General features: G+C 53.4%; 1 protein-coding gene and 1 pseudogene across 1 annotated transcript; both read left to right on the top strand.

The window, feature by feature from the left end:
• Positions 1-102: 102 nt before the first annotated feature.
• On the top strand, positions 103-1,083 carry LOC141732688 (olfactory receptor 6F1-like; annotated as a pseudogene).
• An 8,445-nt stretch (positions 1,084-9,528) lies between these two features.
• Positions 9,529-9,831, top strand: LOC141732606 (feather keratin Cos1-1/Cos1-3/Cos2-1-like). Its single transcript, XM_074561876.1, has one exon. The coding sequence runs from the start codon at positions 9,529-9,531 to the stop codon at positions 9,829-9,831; it is 303 nt and encodes a 100-aa protein (XP_074417977.1).
• The last annotated feature ends 2,753 nt before the right edge of the window (positions 9,832-12,584 follow it).

Genomic DNA, 12,584 nt, shown 5'->3' with positions numbered 1-12,584 from the left:
TTCCCACAGTGCCTCTCATGTCCACATAGAAAGCAATGAGGTTGATGAGGCATCATTTGCTCTAGTTTCACTCCTAGTGGCATCTGAAGGACCAGCACAGGCATGCAGACGCTCACAGAAACTTTCCTGTCTTTGCAAATGAACCTCAATCCTTGGGAACACACTGCAAATGGGACAACTGTGGAAGAATTCATTTTTCTTGGCTTGCCAGGCACGTGGCATTTCTGGGTCTCCCTTGTGGTGGTATTTGCACTGACGTGCTCCCTGAGAGTAACATGCAATGCATCCATCATGGCTCTCATGTGGATGAACAGCAACGTCTGTACCCCAATGTACTTTCTCCTCCGTAATCTCCCCTTTCTGGAGATCTGGCACACTACTCGTGTTGTTCCCAAAGCCATAGGAGTCATGCTGGGGAGTAGCCAGACCATCTCCTTCAACGCCTGCATCCTCCAGTTGTTCTTTCTTCTCTCCCTAGGCTCCACTCAGTGTTTTCTCTTGTCTGTCATGGCCTATGACCACTACTTAGCCATACGCTACCCCTTGAGATACAGCTCCCTCATCAGCAGTGTCCTCTCTGCTCGGCTGGCGCTCAGCTCCTGGCTGGGAGGCTTTCTGTCCGTCTCGCTGCTGGCCTTTCTGACATCCAGGCTGATGTTCTGTGGGCCACATGTCATCAATCATTTCCTCTGTGATATAGATTCCTGCCTCGCCCTCTCCTGCAGTGACATGTGGCCCATGGAGCTAGCAACAATCCTTGCCTCCTAAACTGTTCTGGTGGCGCCCTGTGTGGTTACCCAGCTCTCCTACGTGTACATCACCTCTTCCATGCTCAGAATCATGTCAGCTCATTATCAAAAAAAGGCATTTTCCACTTCCTCCGCCCACCTCAGTGTTATCACAGTCTGGTATGGCTCCACCATGTTCCTGTGCGTCAAGCCATCGGCCCAGAACTCCCTGGATCTGAACAAACTCATGAACACCTTTCACACAGCTGTAACTCCTGTGTTGAACCCCTTCATTTACACACTCAGGAACAAAGATGTGAAGCAAGCTCTGTGGTGGGCCTTCCAGAACAAGTGAAGTGGCTTTTCAAAGGGTCTCAGTGGGACCAAAGAGGTTCATCCCCTCCCTCCCACGGTTTCCACCCTGCAGAAGGTCCTCACCAAAGTGTAACTGCACCTGGGCATCACAGGTAGTGAGAAGCCACCAGTTCCCCACTGAGCCCATTTCATCCACCTCACAGCCACCTTAGGCTGGGCTGCACCTCAATTCTAATGCTCCCACCTCCCTCTGTTCCCTCCTGGGTAAACTCAGAATGCCTCCCAGTGCTCTAAAGACCACCACTTGGAAAGGCTCACAAATACCATCCAGAAGCAGCTCTCCAACAGAACACTGGAAGAGTAGTCCTCCCACAGGTTTGAATTCCAGGTTGCCAAGTGCTTCATTTTGTCAGGGATTCACCTGTGCCCCCTAAATGATTTTTAGCAGCTGGCTCACTGCTTTAGGAAAGGGGCATGTATTTCTATGTTTAGTTTGACATTTTCTGGAAGGATTTATGTCCCACTCTTGGGGCTGTTTCAGAGAGTCATGCTCTGGTTCAACAGAAAATTTGGCAATGTCTGGTATCTCAAAAGCCATTACTTCTAACAGAAGGCAGTCAACAAAATTTACACTCCTCTTCCTTCCCCCTATCCAGTATCTGGAGGTACTTTGTTCTTTCTAATTAAAAATATGCAAATCACTATGCTTCATGCTAGATGTCTCAGGACATTTCCACATCTGAAACCCCACATCAGTTTTTAACAATCCATCATTCCACCCATTTTGGGCTTTGTTGTGGAAACACTTCAATGAGATTGGCAAAGATCAGTGTGGGACGGATTTCACCTGAGTGTAGAGCTCTCCATTGAGATGATTGAATCCATACTGAACATCTAGGTTACTTGCCCTGCGGACTCACTCCAGTACACCAGCTATTTTAAACAGAGGGCATTTACAAGCCTGGTTTGGCTTCTTTATGGTTTAGCCTCCAATGGGCCTGCCCCAAGTCAGGTTTCTTTGGTTCTATTCACCAGCAAAGACCCTGGATCTAGACACAGCTGTAAAAGTCACATTGGCATGTGCTTCACAGCAGCACAGGCTGGGGAGGCAGAGGCCCACCCTCACCACAGCCCCAGGTGCCACTGCTGGGCAGTCTGAGCTCAGAGCTCCATGCAAGCAGTGGCAGGGAGGGAACTGCTCCTCAGAGCACTCCCACGTTTCTGTGCACTGCTGCCAGCTGTGGGCACCAGTGTGGGCTCAGTGCACAGAAATAGGCAGCGCTGCCCTGGAGCTCGGTGTCTCGCACATGCAGAAGCACCTGGGAGTCCTTTGCAGACAGTGTGGAGGAGAACCTCCCTGATGCCTTGCGAGCTCTGTACTTGCTTACTCGTAGCAGCATCTGAAGGGACTGGGTCTGGCTCTGCTGGTACCAGAAGGCGTAGGGATTGGAATCGCTGGTGGAGAAATTGCAAGGCCGCGTTGCCTTGTGTCCCGCCTGGATGGTCATTTCTGCTGGGAACTGGAGAACAGAGTCCTTTTGGGCATGACCTGTAAAGCCAGGAAGAGCTTTCAGCTTTGCTTGCCAATGGACCTGTCCATCTACCACTTCATCAGTTTGCTCACTGTCCCCACTGTCCATCTCACTTTTCCTAGCTTCAGAAACGGCTAGCTGTTTGCCCTTGTTTATTCTGCAGCTTCTTGTTTATGACCATCCCTACAGAGATTGGTAGCATTGTATCCAATACAAACAGCAGAGAAGCCGCTCTATGCCACGTTGGTCCATTCCCCAGCACCTTTCCCTCTTTTCAGGCTTAATATGTATTAGCAGCACATTCAGGAATGCTGAGCAGCTGCAAAGTTCAGGTGAGGTCTTGTTCCTCCTTTGATGCCCATTACTCCTGACATCTCCCAGATTATTTGCTGTACCCATATGCAGCCCCTGATCTCCCTACGGATACACTCCCGGGTGTCCTCGGCAGTCAGCACTCACATCTCCTCCCTTCCACCACCAGATGCACAAACTCTTGCCTCAATCTCCCCAGCCTGAAAGTCACATCTCACCAAAGTCAGCCAGTCCCACCAGGGCTGACAGGAAAATCAGGATCATGTCACGCTCTCTCTTCAGGGGGTGCCCAGGGACCTGCGAGCATGAGGGACCTGAGGCTTGCACCTTCACCTCTTCTACTCCTCTGCCTGATCAAAGAGGCCTCCAAACCACAGCCCAGAGGGTGGAGCAAAACTCTCTCCCTGCTGCTCCAGCCAGGCCTCTTTGGGCCTTTCCCCCGACCTCTACCACAAGGCAGCTCTCTAGAGACATAAAAGAATCATGGTTTAAGTAGTGGCCATCTAAAGAACAAAGATCCCTTGAGAACTTCTCCTGACACCCACCACCTAGCCAGCTGCACAGGCCTGCACCCAGCTCTGCAGGAGAGGGAGAAGGCACCCCTGCACCCACCCATGTCCACCCTGTCCCTGGACTGTCTGGATGGAGAGAGGACCAGGCACACACTGAAGTGCCTTGGACCCAGGTGTCACACACTCTTTCCCTTCTCCTCTGCCCATAGAGGAGGAACCTGAAGAGAAACATCTCTGTGAAGAGCATCTGCTCCAGAAACCAGCTGCACAGGGACAGACACACTGCCTCACTCTGGCATGGCAACCCAGCTCTCTGTTGTGCAGGCAGTCCTTCTGTGTCCCTTCACTTACCCACATTACACACAGCCTCCACATGCTTCTCCCACCCTGGGCCCCAGAACCTCAATACCCAGGCAAGCAAAAGGCCTACTTGATTTTCATGTTTTCTGGTGTCTGCTGCCTGGAGCAGGGCTCCTCTGCCTCTTCTCACCCAGGGCCTTTCTCACACAGTTGGCAGGGACTGCAGGAAGCACGTTATTGGCACACCAGCCCCCATTCACAGCCACGCTCCCACAAGGCCTTTACTGTCCTGTTGTTCAGTCGAGGCCATTTCAGAAGGACAGTGGGCTCCCCTCTTCTCTCCAATGACTGCAAAACTGCCAGGAGTTCCCTTGGAATACAATTATGGCTGCCACTACAGGCCCCAGCTGAGGCAGGGAAGAGACCTGAGCCTTTCCTCTCTGCCCCTGAAGCCTCTGAACACGGATTGTCCCAGCTCTCTCAGCTCCTACAGCCACACAGGCCTCACCGGGGACTAGCTGGGCCCAGGACCCCATGCCCAGAAGCCCCCTTTCAGCTCTCCCCACAGACCTTCAGCCCCATGGGGTAACTTAGCACATCTCTTTTGGGGCTCCCTCCTGAGTCTGACCTTGAGTCTCAGATGTGTCTTTCAGCTAGTGCCCAGCTCTGGCTTCTCTCCTGTCTCCTGGACTTCCCTTCAACACCAAAGGCTCTCAATCTGAGGTTAAGGGGAATCTGGTGCCCCAAGCTCTATGTTCCGATCACCAGGCACTGCAGGAGACACTTGAAGGTGTCTGTGACAATGAGTATCTCTTTCTCAAGTTGGTGCCGGAGTAGAACTGCAAGCTCCACAGGATGCCTTTGCAACACTAGAAGCAGTGTGAAGCTGGAGGGTACAGGATGTAATTGTGTAGCTGAGCGGATTGACAAAGTTCCCAGCAAGAAACCACTTGTGGTTGTGGTTTCAGAGCAAGGGCTTGAGAGGGCACTGTAGCAGTTGGGTCTTTCTCTTCTAAGAGTGCCTGGCAACGTTGAGTGGGGTGGAAAGAGATCCCCAGCACCTGCCCATGGAGCAGCAGCAGTGGGCGGTCCGCGCGGCAGCAGTGAGGGCTGGGCGGCTGCCCGCGGGCAGGAGGATCTCTGCCGCCCTGTGCGGTGCAGGAAGGCGTCCCTCTGGGCGTGCGGGGTTGCCGCTGCCGGGGCCGGACCCGGACCCAGTCGGGCGGGGGAAGCGGCCCGGGGCTCGGGGCCAGCTGGAGCCGGTTGGGGCGAGGCGGCATCGCCCCCTGGCGGGCCCGCCCGGGGCTGTCCCCCCGACCCCGACACACACGCCCGGCCCCGCCTGCGCCGGTTCCTGCCCGGCCGCAGCCCCGGCTCCTCTCCCCGTGTCTCCCAGGGCGCAGTAATACCCGAGCGCGGCCCCCGCGCCGGGGCCGGGCGAGCCACAGGGCGCTGGAGCGGCGGTCTGCCGACACCCACAGCCGCCCCGGCGGGTCCCGCAGCTCTTTCGAATCTTCAAGTGTGCGCATGAGCAATGCAGGGCCTCGTCCTGGCAGCTGAGTGTACCAGTGTTTGAAGTCGTAAGAGTTTATATTGGGGTGCGAGCAATTTATGTTGATGCCAGTGCCCTCGGGGGTCTCTACCGTCTGCTGCTGCTGTACCTGGGCTCCTCCTGCAGCTGCTGCTGAGAAAGGAGAAGGAAAGGACGACAGCTGTTAAAGGTGGTCCAGCTGTGATGGCTCTTCTAGCAGAGGAATTGTCAGGAACAGTGGCAGGGACACAGGACAGGAAGAGATGGCAGTATGGGCCTATCAACACAAATGGAGAGTGACCCGGGTGTGGGTGTCTGAAGGCATGAGAGAAGGCAGGGAGTGAAGTTGAAATTTATGCATGCGGAGATTAGATAAAAGTCAGGTGGGTGGGTGGGTGGATGGATGGCGAGAGAGGACCAGGAGGGGAAGTGTGTGTTACAGCAAAGGATAGAGGACAATCTTCAGGGCAATAAGAACTGCAGAATGCACAGGGGAAGGAGAGGGTGCATGCAAAAATAGACATGCAAAGGTGAATGCAAAGCAGGTCTACCGATCGAAACGGTGAGGACATGGGGAAAATAGCAAGAGGAGGCTCGGAGGCATAAAAGATGGCAGAGAGCCAGGAGCGGGAAAGAGAGGCTGAAGAAGGAGAGGGAAGAGTTGGCGCTGGGCTCCCCGGGGAACACGCCGGGCACAGCCCTGGACCCATCCACTACCGCCAGCCCCACGCACCCAGCAGCAGCGCGGCCAGCCCCGACAGCCCTGCGCCCCGGCACCGCCGCATCCCGCCGCTCCGCCGCCCACACCTCGCTGCCCCCCGCCAGCCCCGGCTCTCTGCTCCGGCCGCTCCGCCTCCTCTCCACCGCCTCCTCTCGTCTCCGCCGCCGCCAGCTCCGCCCCGGAGCTCAGCTCTGTGCCGGCGCCGCTCGGGGGCTCACCTGGGCTCAGAGCGCTCAGGGGCTCTCCCCGGCACGGGGAGCACTTTGCCCAACTGGGAAATGGACTCTCCCTGTCCTCCATGGGTGGGCAGGGGTCAGGGAGGGCAGGGGTGGTGGGGAATCCCAGTGTCAGAATGTAGGTGAGAAGAGATCTTCAGAGGTCATCTAGACCAACACCTGCATTGAACAGTTCCCATTATTGATTCCCATTATATCAGGCCACTCCAGGATGGAGATTGCAGAAACCCCCAGGGAAATCTATTCCTGTCCTCAATTCTTTTAGCCCATTACTGAATTTGAGCTCGACATGCGCCAGCTGCTGTCCATTGCCTCTACTCCTGCCATTGGGTGCTTCCAGAGTCTAGGCCACCTTCTCGGTTTCCTTGAAACAGGTACTTCATGGACCTGCTGGGAACAATTTGGCTTACAGAGATCAGTGTCCTGCCTCTTCCCTGTACTTGGGCATCATCCCCAAACTTGCAGGAAGTGCTGACCTTCCCACTACTGTACATGAAAACATTAGGAAGTGTTGGTGCTACTGCTGATCCCTGTGGGACCCCACAAGGTCGTGTCTGCCAGCTGGGCTTTGCACCACTGCTCACAACTCTTTCTGACCGACATTCCACTCTTACCTTACCATCCTCTTATTGAGCCCAATTACCTCCAGTTAGGTCATAAAAAGGACAGGAGAGGCTGTCAGAGGTCCTGCTATACTCTAGATACTCATCTCCACTGCCTTTTCTTGTCCACAGTGCCCATCACCTCCTGAGAAAGCAATGAGCTTTGCCCTCAACTACACTAGAGTCTCGACTCAGAAGCAGCTCCACAGAGAGGGAAGTCATCCCTGGCTGAGCTGTCCCAGCAGAGCTCCCTGGCAATGAGCTCACCAAAGTACATGAAAGGGAAGGGGGAAGCCTTGGCTACACTGTCTCCTGGTTGGGCCTGAGTCCAGGAAGACAAACATTCAGGAGGGGAGATGGGCTCAGGAACTCCATACACCCTTGACACCCCGTGTCGGAAAGAGGGTCCCTTTTGGAAACCCCTGTGGGACAGCACTAGGCTTTGGTGGATGTGGCCTCAAATCTAATGTCTGTACCCTCCTGCGGCAGTTGCTGGGCACTCAGACTGAGATTCCAGTGTGGGACATGAAGGTCCTTGTAGGCTGTAAGACCAAAGCAGTTGTCAGCCCTTTGGCTTTCCCTGTGCAAGCCACAGGGTCTGTCTTTCCACTCACAGCACAGTGATGTCAGGCTTCATGTTCCTTTCATTCAGGACCTGTTTGATCCAAGGTCTCAGCCCCTGCCTGACATGGCATCAGGTCAATGTGCTGAACAAGCCCATTTGGCATTGACATGGACATGAGAGAGGACCGTGTCCCACCCCAGACACCACCGACACTAGTGTTCATTATGGGCATGAACATCAAAGCTGTCATCAGTTCTTTGGCTTCTCCTATGAAATCCACAGAGTCTGTTCTTCCAATCACAGCGCAGTGATATCAGACTCTGTGTTCCTTTCATTCAGGACCTGTTTGGGAAAAGGTCTCAGCCCCTGCCGGGCACAGCACCACGCCTGTGAAGAGCACAAGTACGTTTGGCATTGGCTTGGGCATGAGAGAGGGCTATGTCCCATCCCAGACACAGTCAATAGTGCTTTGGAAGCAGATCCACTCAGGGATGGCCAGCACATGGTGGACAAGATCCCTCATCCTTTCTCCTTGCCCAGAAAGCAATCCCCATCCTTTTGATCTCTCTAATACTGGGGAAAGGAACTGTGTCCTGGCCTGGAGAGGCAGGGAGCGGGGACTGCCAACCATGCTGAGGAGCTCCCAATATTGCTAATATGAATTAAACTAAGGAGTCAAACAGGAGTGAAACTGTTCTTGTGGCCTGAAATTGGCAGAAGCTTTGGAGGGGCAGGAGAAGGAGGTGTCAGGAGGCAGGGGCTGCATTTCAGTGCCTCTTCCCTGGACACATCTCCAGCAGGCTGGTGCCATCACCACTCAGCTGCACTCAGGTGCCTTCTGAATCTGGGAATCTGCTGCTCTCTGGTGCTCATGGAGAGAGCAACAGAGAATGTCCCTGTCATGAGCAGCATATTGCTTCTTGAGGAGGGACACACAAGGACACACATGCACACACGGTCTCATGCAGGCCACCATGAAATTATACACTAATTTGTGATTCCACATTCATCCACGCTAACACAGCTGCTCGTAAAGCACAGATGAGAAGAACAGATGCAGGAACACACCCAGGTGTGGATCCTGCTGACAACACCTGGGGACAACTGTGGCAGGGTTAGAGCATTTGGGAAAGGACAAGGCCCCAGGCATTCCTATGTCTTTACTTGTGTACTCACAGACTGCACAGAGTGGGGACGAGTCAAAACAGGCCACAGTTTTTTCCTGAAGACAGTGTTAGGCAGGATGGGGTCAAAAACCTAATAGCACAACGCACACACCTGGGGGGGCAACAACAAGTGACCACCGGGGTGAGCTGAGGAGGGAACGAAAGAGATGGAAGTGTCACTTCCTCATGTGCGGGAGCACTTGGGCTGCCAGCGGAGGACGGCTGGAGCTTCTTCCAGAGAACGACACCAAACAGCCCCACTGAAGTGACCCAGGCTGGTGTCACTTGCCTCCTCTGGACCCACTCAGCACTTGAACTGAGTCTTCTGCCTACACTGCTGCGTTCCTGCCCTGGAAATCCTGGGGCCTTTCATCCCAGTGATCACAGGAAACTTTGATTGAGGAATGGGTATGGTACAACTCTGGAAATTAAAAGGCAGCAGTGCAGGAGACCAAAGCACAGCCCATATCATTAGCTGTGATGGTTTGCATTCAAGATGAGCTTGTGCAAAAATTGTTACCTCCGCAAAGGATGCCTCTGGTGCTGCGTCAATGAAGGGCAGGTATAAAAGCCAGCCCAAGTCCCTGCTCTCTCCTGCACTTCTCTGGCCTCCTTCTCCTTGGGAACCAGGTGAGTCTGCAGCTCCTTCTCCTCCTCTTCCAAAGTGAGATCTCTCCTCGATGGACCTCTCAGCTGGTATTGCCTCTCTTCTTTTCTGTGTCCTGGAGCTCCCTGTCATGCTAGAGGGAAGTGTGGGGAAGTTCTGCAAAGAGAGTAGCTGGGATGTAGCTGTGGTGGCCCTGGTTTACAAATTACGAGACCCTCCATGGGCCAGGCTCCAATTTGTAGACCATTGATAACAATGTGGCTCCTTAACACAGCTTCCATCTCTCCACTCAGTAGTGGCCTTAGATTCTTTGTGACAGGGTAACCAGGCTGCTCCTCACCCACCCTTGTGCTCTCTTTCCTCCCTGCTTCTCTGCCAGGTGCACCTCTACCCTTAGAGACATGTCCTGCTACAACCAGTGCCTGCCCTGCCGGCCCTGTGGCCCAACACCTCTGGCCAACAGCTGCAATGAGCCCTGTGTCAGGCAGTGCCAGAACTCCACCGTTGTCATCGAGCCCTCTCCCGTGGTGGTGACCCTGCCTGGCCCCATCCTCAGCTCCTTCCCACAGAACACCGTTGTGGGATCCTCCACCTCCGCTGCCGTTGGCAGCATCCTCAGCTGTGATGGAGTGCCCATCACCTCTGGGTGCTGTGACCTCTCTGGCATTACCAGCCGCTACTATGGAAGAAGGTCCCTCCTCTGATAAAGATTATAGGAAAGCCCCAAGAAGAGGCTCCCTGAGGAACTCAGAACACGGTGCTGGGAAGCGGATTGATCTTTTGAGTGTTGTTTTCAACACAGCGGAATGGCTTTGCCTTTCTCTCCCTTTTCCTTGTTTGCTTTGGATCCCCTTGTCCCCCTAATGCCAGCCTGGTAGGGACTGTCTGTCTCATCTCCTTCTGTGGGCCAGGATGACAGACATGATGTGGGAACTTCTCCATAGCCAAGGACAGCAGACTCACAGCTGCCCTTGGGGCCCCACGCATTGGTGGCCTCCATGTGGAATGACTTTGTTTCCCTCTTTTGAATCATTAAAGTTCTGTTGCATTCAAGCCTGGCGTCCACGTGGTCCTTCCCTCTAGGGACACTGCCTGGCTTCCAAAGGAGAAGGGATGGAAGGGATTGAGAGCACAAGGAGACCCGTCTCCATTCTCAGAGGAGTGGGAGGTTGGTATGGCTTGCAGGGGCTTCTCTTTTGGGAACCATCCCTTGGAGCTGAGGAAGGCATCCCGGGCTGCTCTGCTGCCAATGAGCATCAGGCGTTGCCCTCTCTGCCTCTGCTCATGGACGCCCAGAAAGGCAGGAGGCCCTGAGGGGGCAGCAGCCCTATGAGCTTTTGAGGAAGGGTGTTCCTCTTGCTATGGCCGGAGCTGTGCTGGGGTGGTTGGGTAGTGGGTGTGGAGTTCCAGAAGATGATTGGCTCCGCAGAATAGCAGGAGTGGTAATGCAGGGAACAGGCTTTGGGGTGACCTCTTTCCTCCATCACCAAATCTCGGGCCATGGCCTGGAGGCATCAGCAGGGAAAAGTCACTCATTCTGCTGAATGAATTGAGGCTGGAAACTGGAGCTAAACCTGTGGGAACTGTGGGCAGTCAGCACAGAAATGAGGACAGTGAAACGGTGTATTTCTGAGGGAGATCAAATTGCTCTCATAAAGAGCATGCAGGGGAATGAGAAGATCACGTCCCACTTGGTTTACTGTGCACCCAGGCACATGCACCAGTTCAGTCATCTGCCACCCCTCCTCCTGGACATGGCTTGTGCTGGCACTTCTGCCAACAAGGATGTCATCACATTCAGTATTGGTGAGGTGACCCTCTGCTGCTTCCACTTCATCCTCACTTCTCTACAGGTGCAGAGCAAGAATCATCCTGTGGCTCTGCTGTGCAGAAGGCAGGCACTGAGCTGACTCAACCCGTGCTTCCCATTTCACTGCTGTGGCCAGTTTCTATGGCACGTGTGTCTCCACGTACATGGGAGCCCCCTCCAAAGGGTCGCTAGGCAGAGCAGTGGCTCTTCTTTGCATCATTCTTACTCCCCTGCTCAACCCCTTGGTTTCCACCCTAAGAAACAAGGATGGGAAAGCTGCTCGTAGTTTTTCACATGCAATAAACAACTGGCAGAGTTGTGGCGTTTGACAGTTGAAATGATGAATGGAACTGTTTCCTTTGAAGAAAATGCTCTAAAACTCAACGGACCAAAATGGAGCAACGCTTCTGTGAATGGGATCTGCTCAGTGTTCCCAGCGTCTCGAGGGATGTAAGGTTACCTATATTATCATCTCTTTCTTTCTAGTCCTGGCACTAACAAATGACATTTTTAAGGAATGCTTTGAAGAGGCAGAGTGCCTTTCTTACTGGGATCAGTTATTATAATTTCAGGTGTTCCAGCCTCAGTGTTTGCAGCCTGTGGGGAGTCTGGCTTGTCCCAGGTGTGCCACACTCTGCTGCCCTGTGAATACTCATCACTGAGGCACCATTCCCTTTACAGAGCTGGGACTGGTCCCACACCCCCACGGCACCCTTAGGGAGATCACTTATGACAGTTGGCACCTGTGCTTCTGCCAGTGTATATAAGGAATTGGCTTCTGACTCATCTTTGCAGATTCCTTGTAGAACTGCTTATGGTGATAGGACTCTGGCCAATAGATTGATCATTTGGTGGTCGTTTGTTGGGGGTTTTTTTTCGTTTTTTTTTTTTTTTTAACTCTAAGCATAGGCAAGTGTTTAACTTGCCTCAAATGGTACAATAAAAATTCCCCAACGGCACACATATTTGTGCGTGTCCATGCCTGTGAGTGTGCATAGCTTCGTCTGCCTATGGGTGCGCATGTGTGTGCACCCATGAGGCTATGTCAAAGGTCTTGCTAAAGTCACGGCACACCCCAGGCAGTGCCCCTCCTGTTCCCACAGTGCCTGTCAACTCCTCATGGAAAGCAATGAGGTTGGTGAGGCATCATTTGTCCTCAGTAAAACCATGTCAGCTGCTCCCAATCCCCTTCTTGCCTTTCATGCATTTAGAGAAGGTTCCTGAGAATATTGTCTCCATCTTCCTTCCAGGGTCTGGGTAGATACTGTCCAGTCAGCTCCTTGAATGCCCTTGGATGCATCCCAAGTGATCCCATGAACTTGTGTATGTCCAAATGGTAGTACGAGCTCCTTAATTCCTTATTCTTCTACTGTGGGTGCTGCTTCATTCCCATAGAGTCTGTGGGGAGGGTGAGGGATATGGTAGCCCTGAGAAGAAGCCATACCAGTAAAAGCTGAGGAGAAAGAGACATCGAGTACATGTCATTTGTCTCCAGATCCACTTCCTTACCAAGTAATGAGCCCAAATCTACTTAGCCATCCTGTTGCTGCCAATAGGCCCAGAAATACCTTTCTTGATTCCCTTCACATCTCTTGCAATTTTCCACTCCAGCTGTGCTTTTAAATCCATTTTGCAGAGGACCATCCT

The sequence above is a fragment of the Larus michahellis genome, chromosome 18 (genome assembly GCF_964199755.1).
Source record: "Larus michahellis chromosome 18, bLarMic1.1, whole genome shotgun sequence".
NCBI lineage: Eukaryota > Metazoa > Chordata > Aves > Charadriiformes > Laridae > Larus > Larus michahellis.
This window is presented reverse-complemented; position numbering and strand designations above follow the sequence as displayed.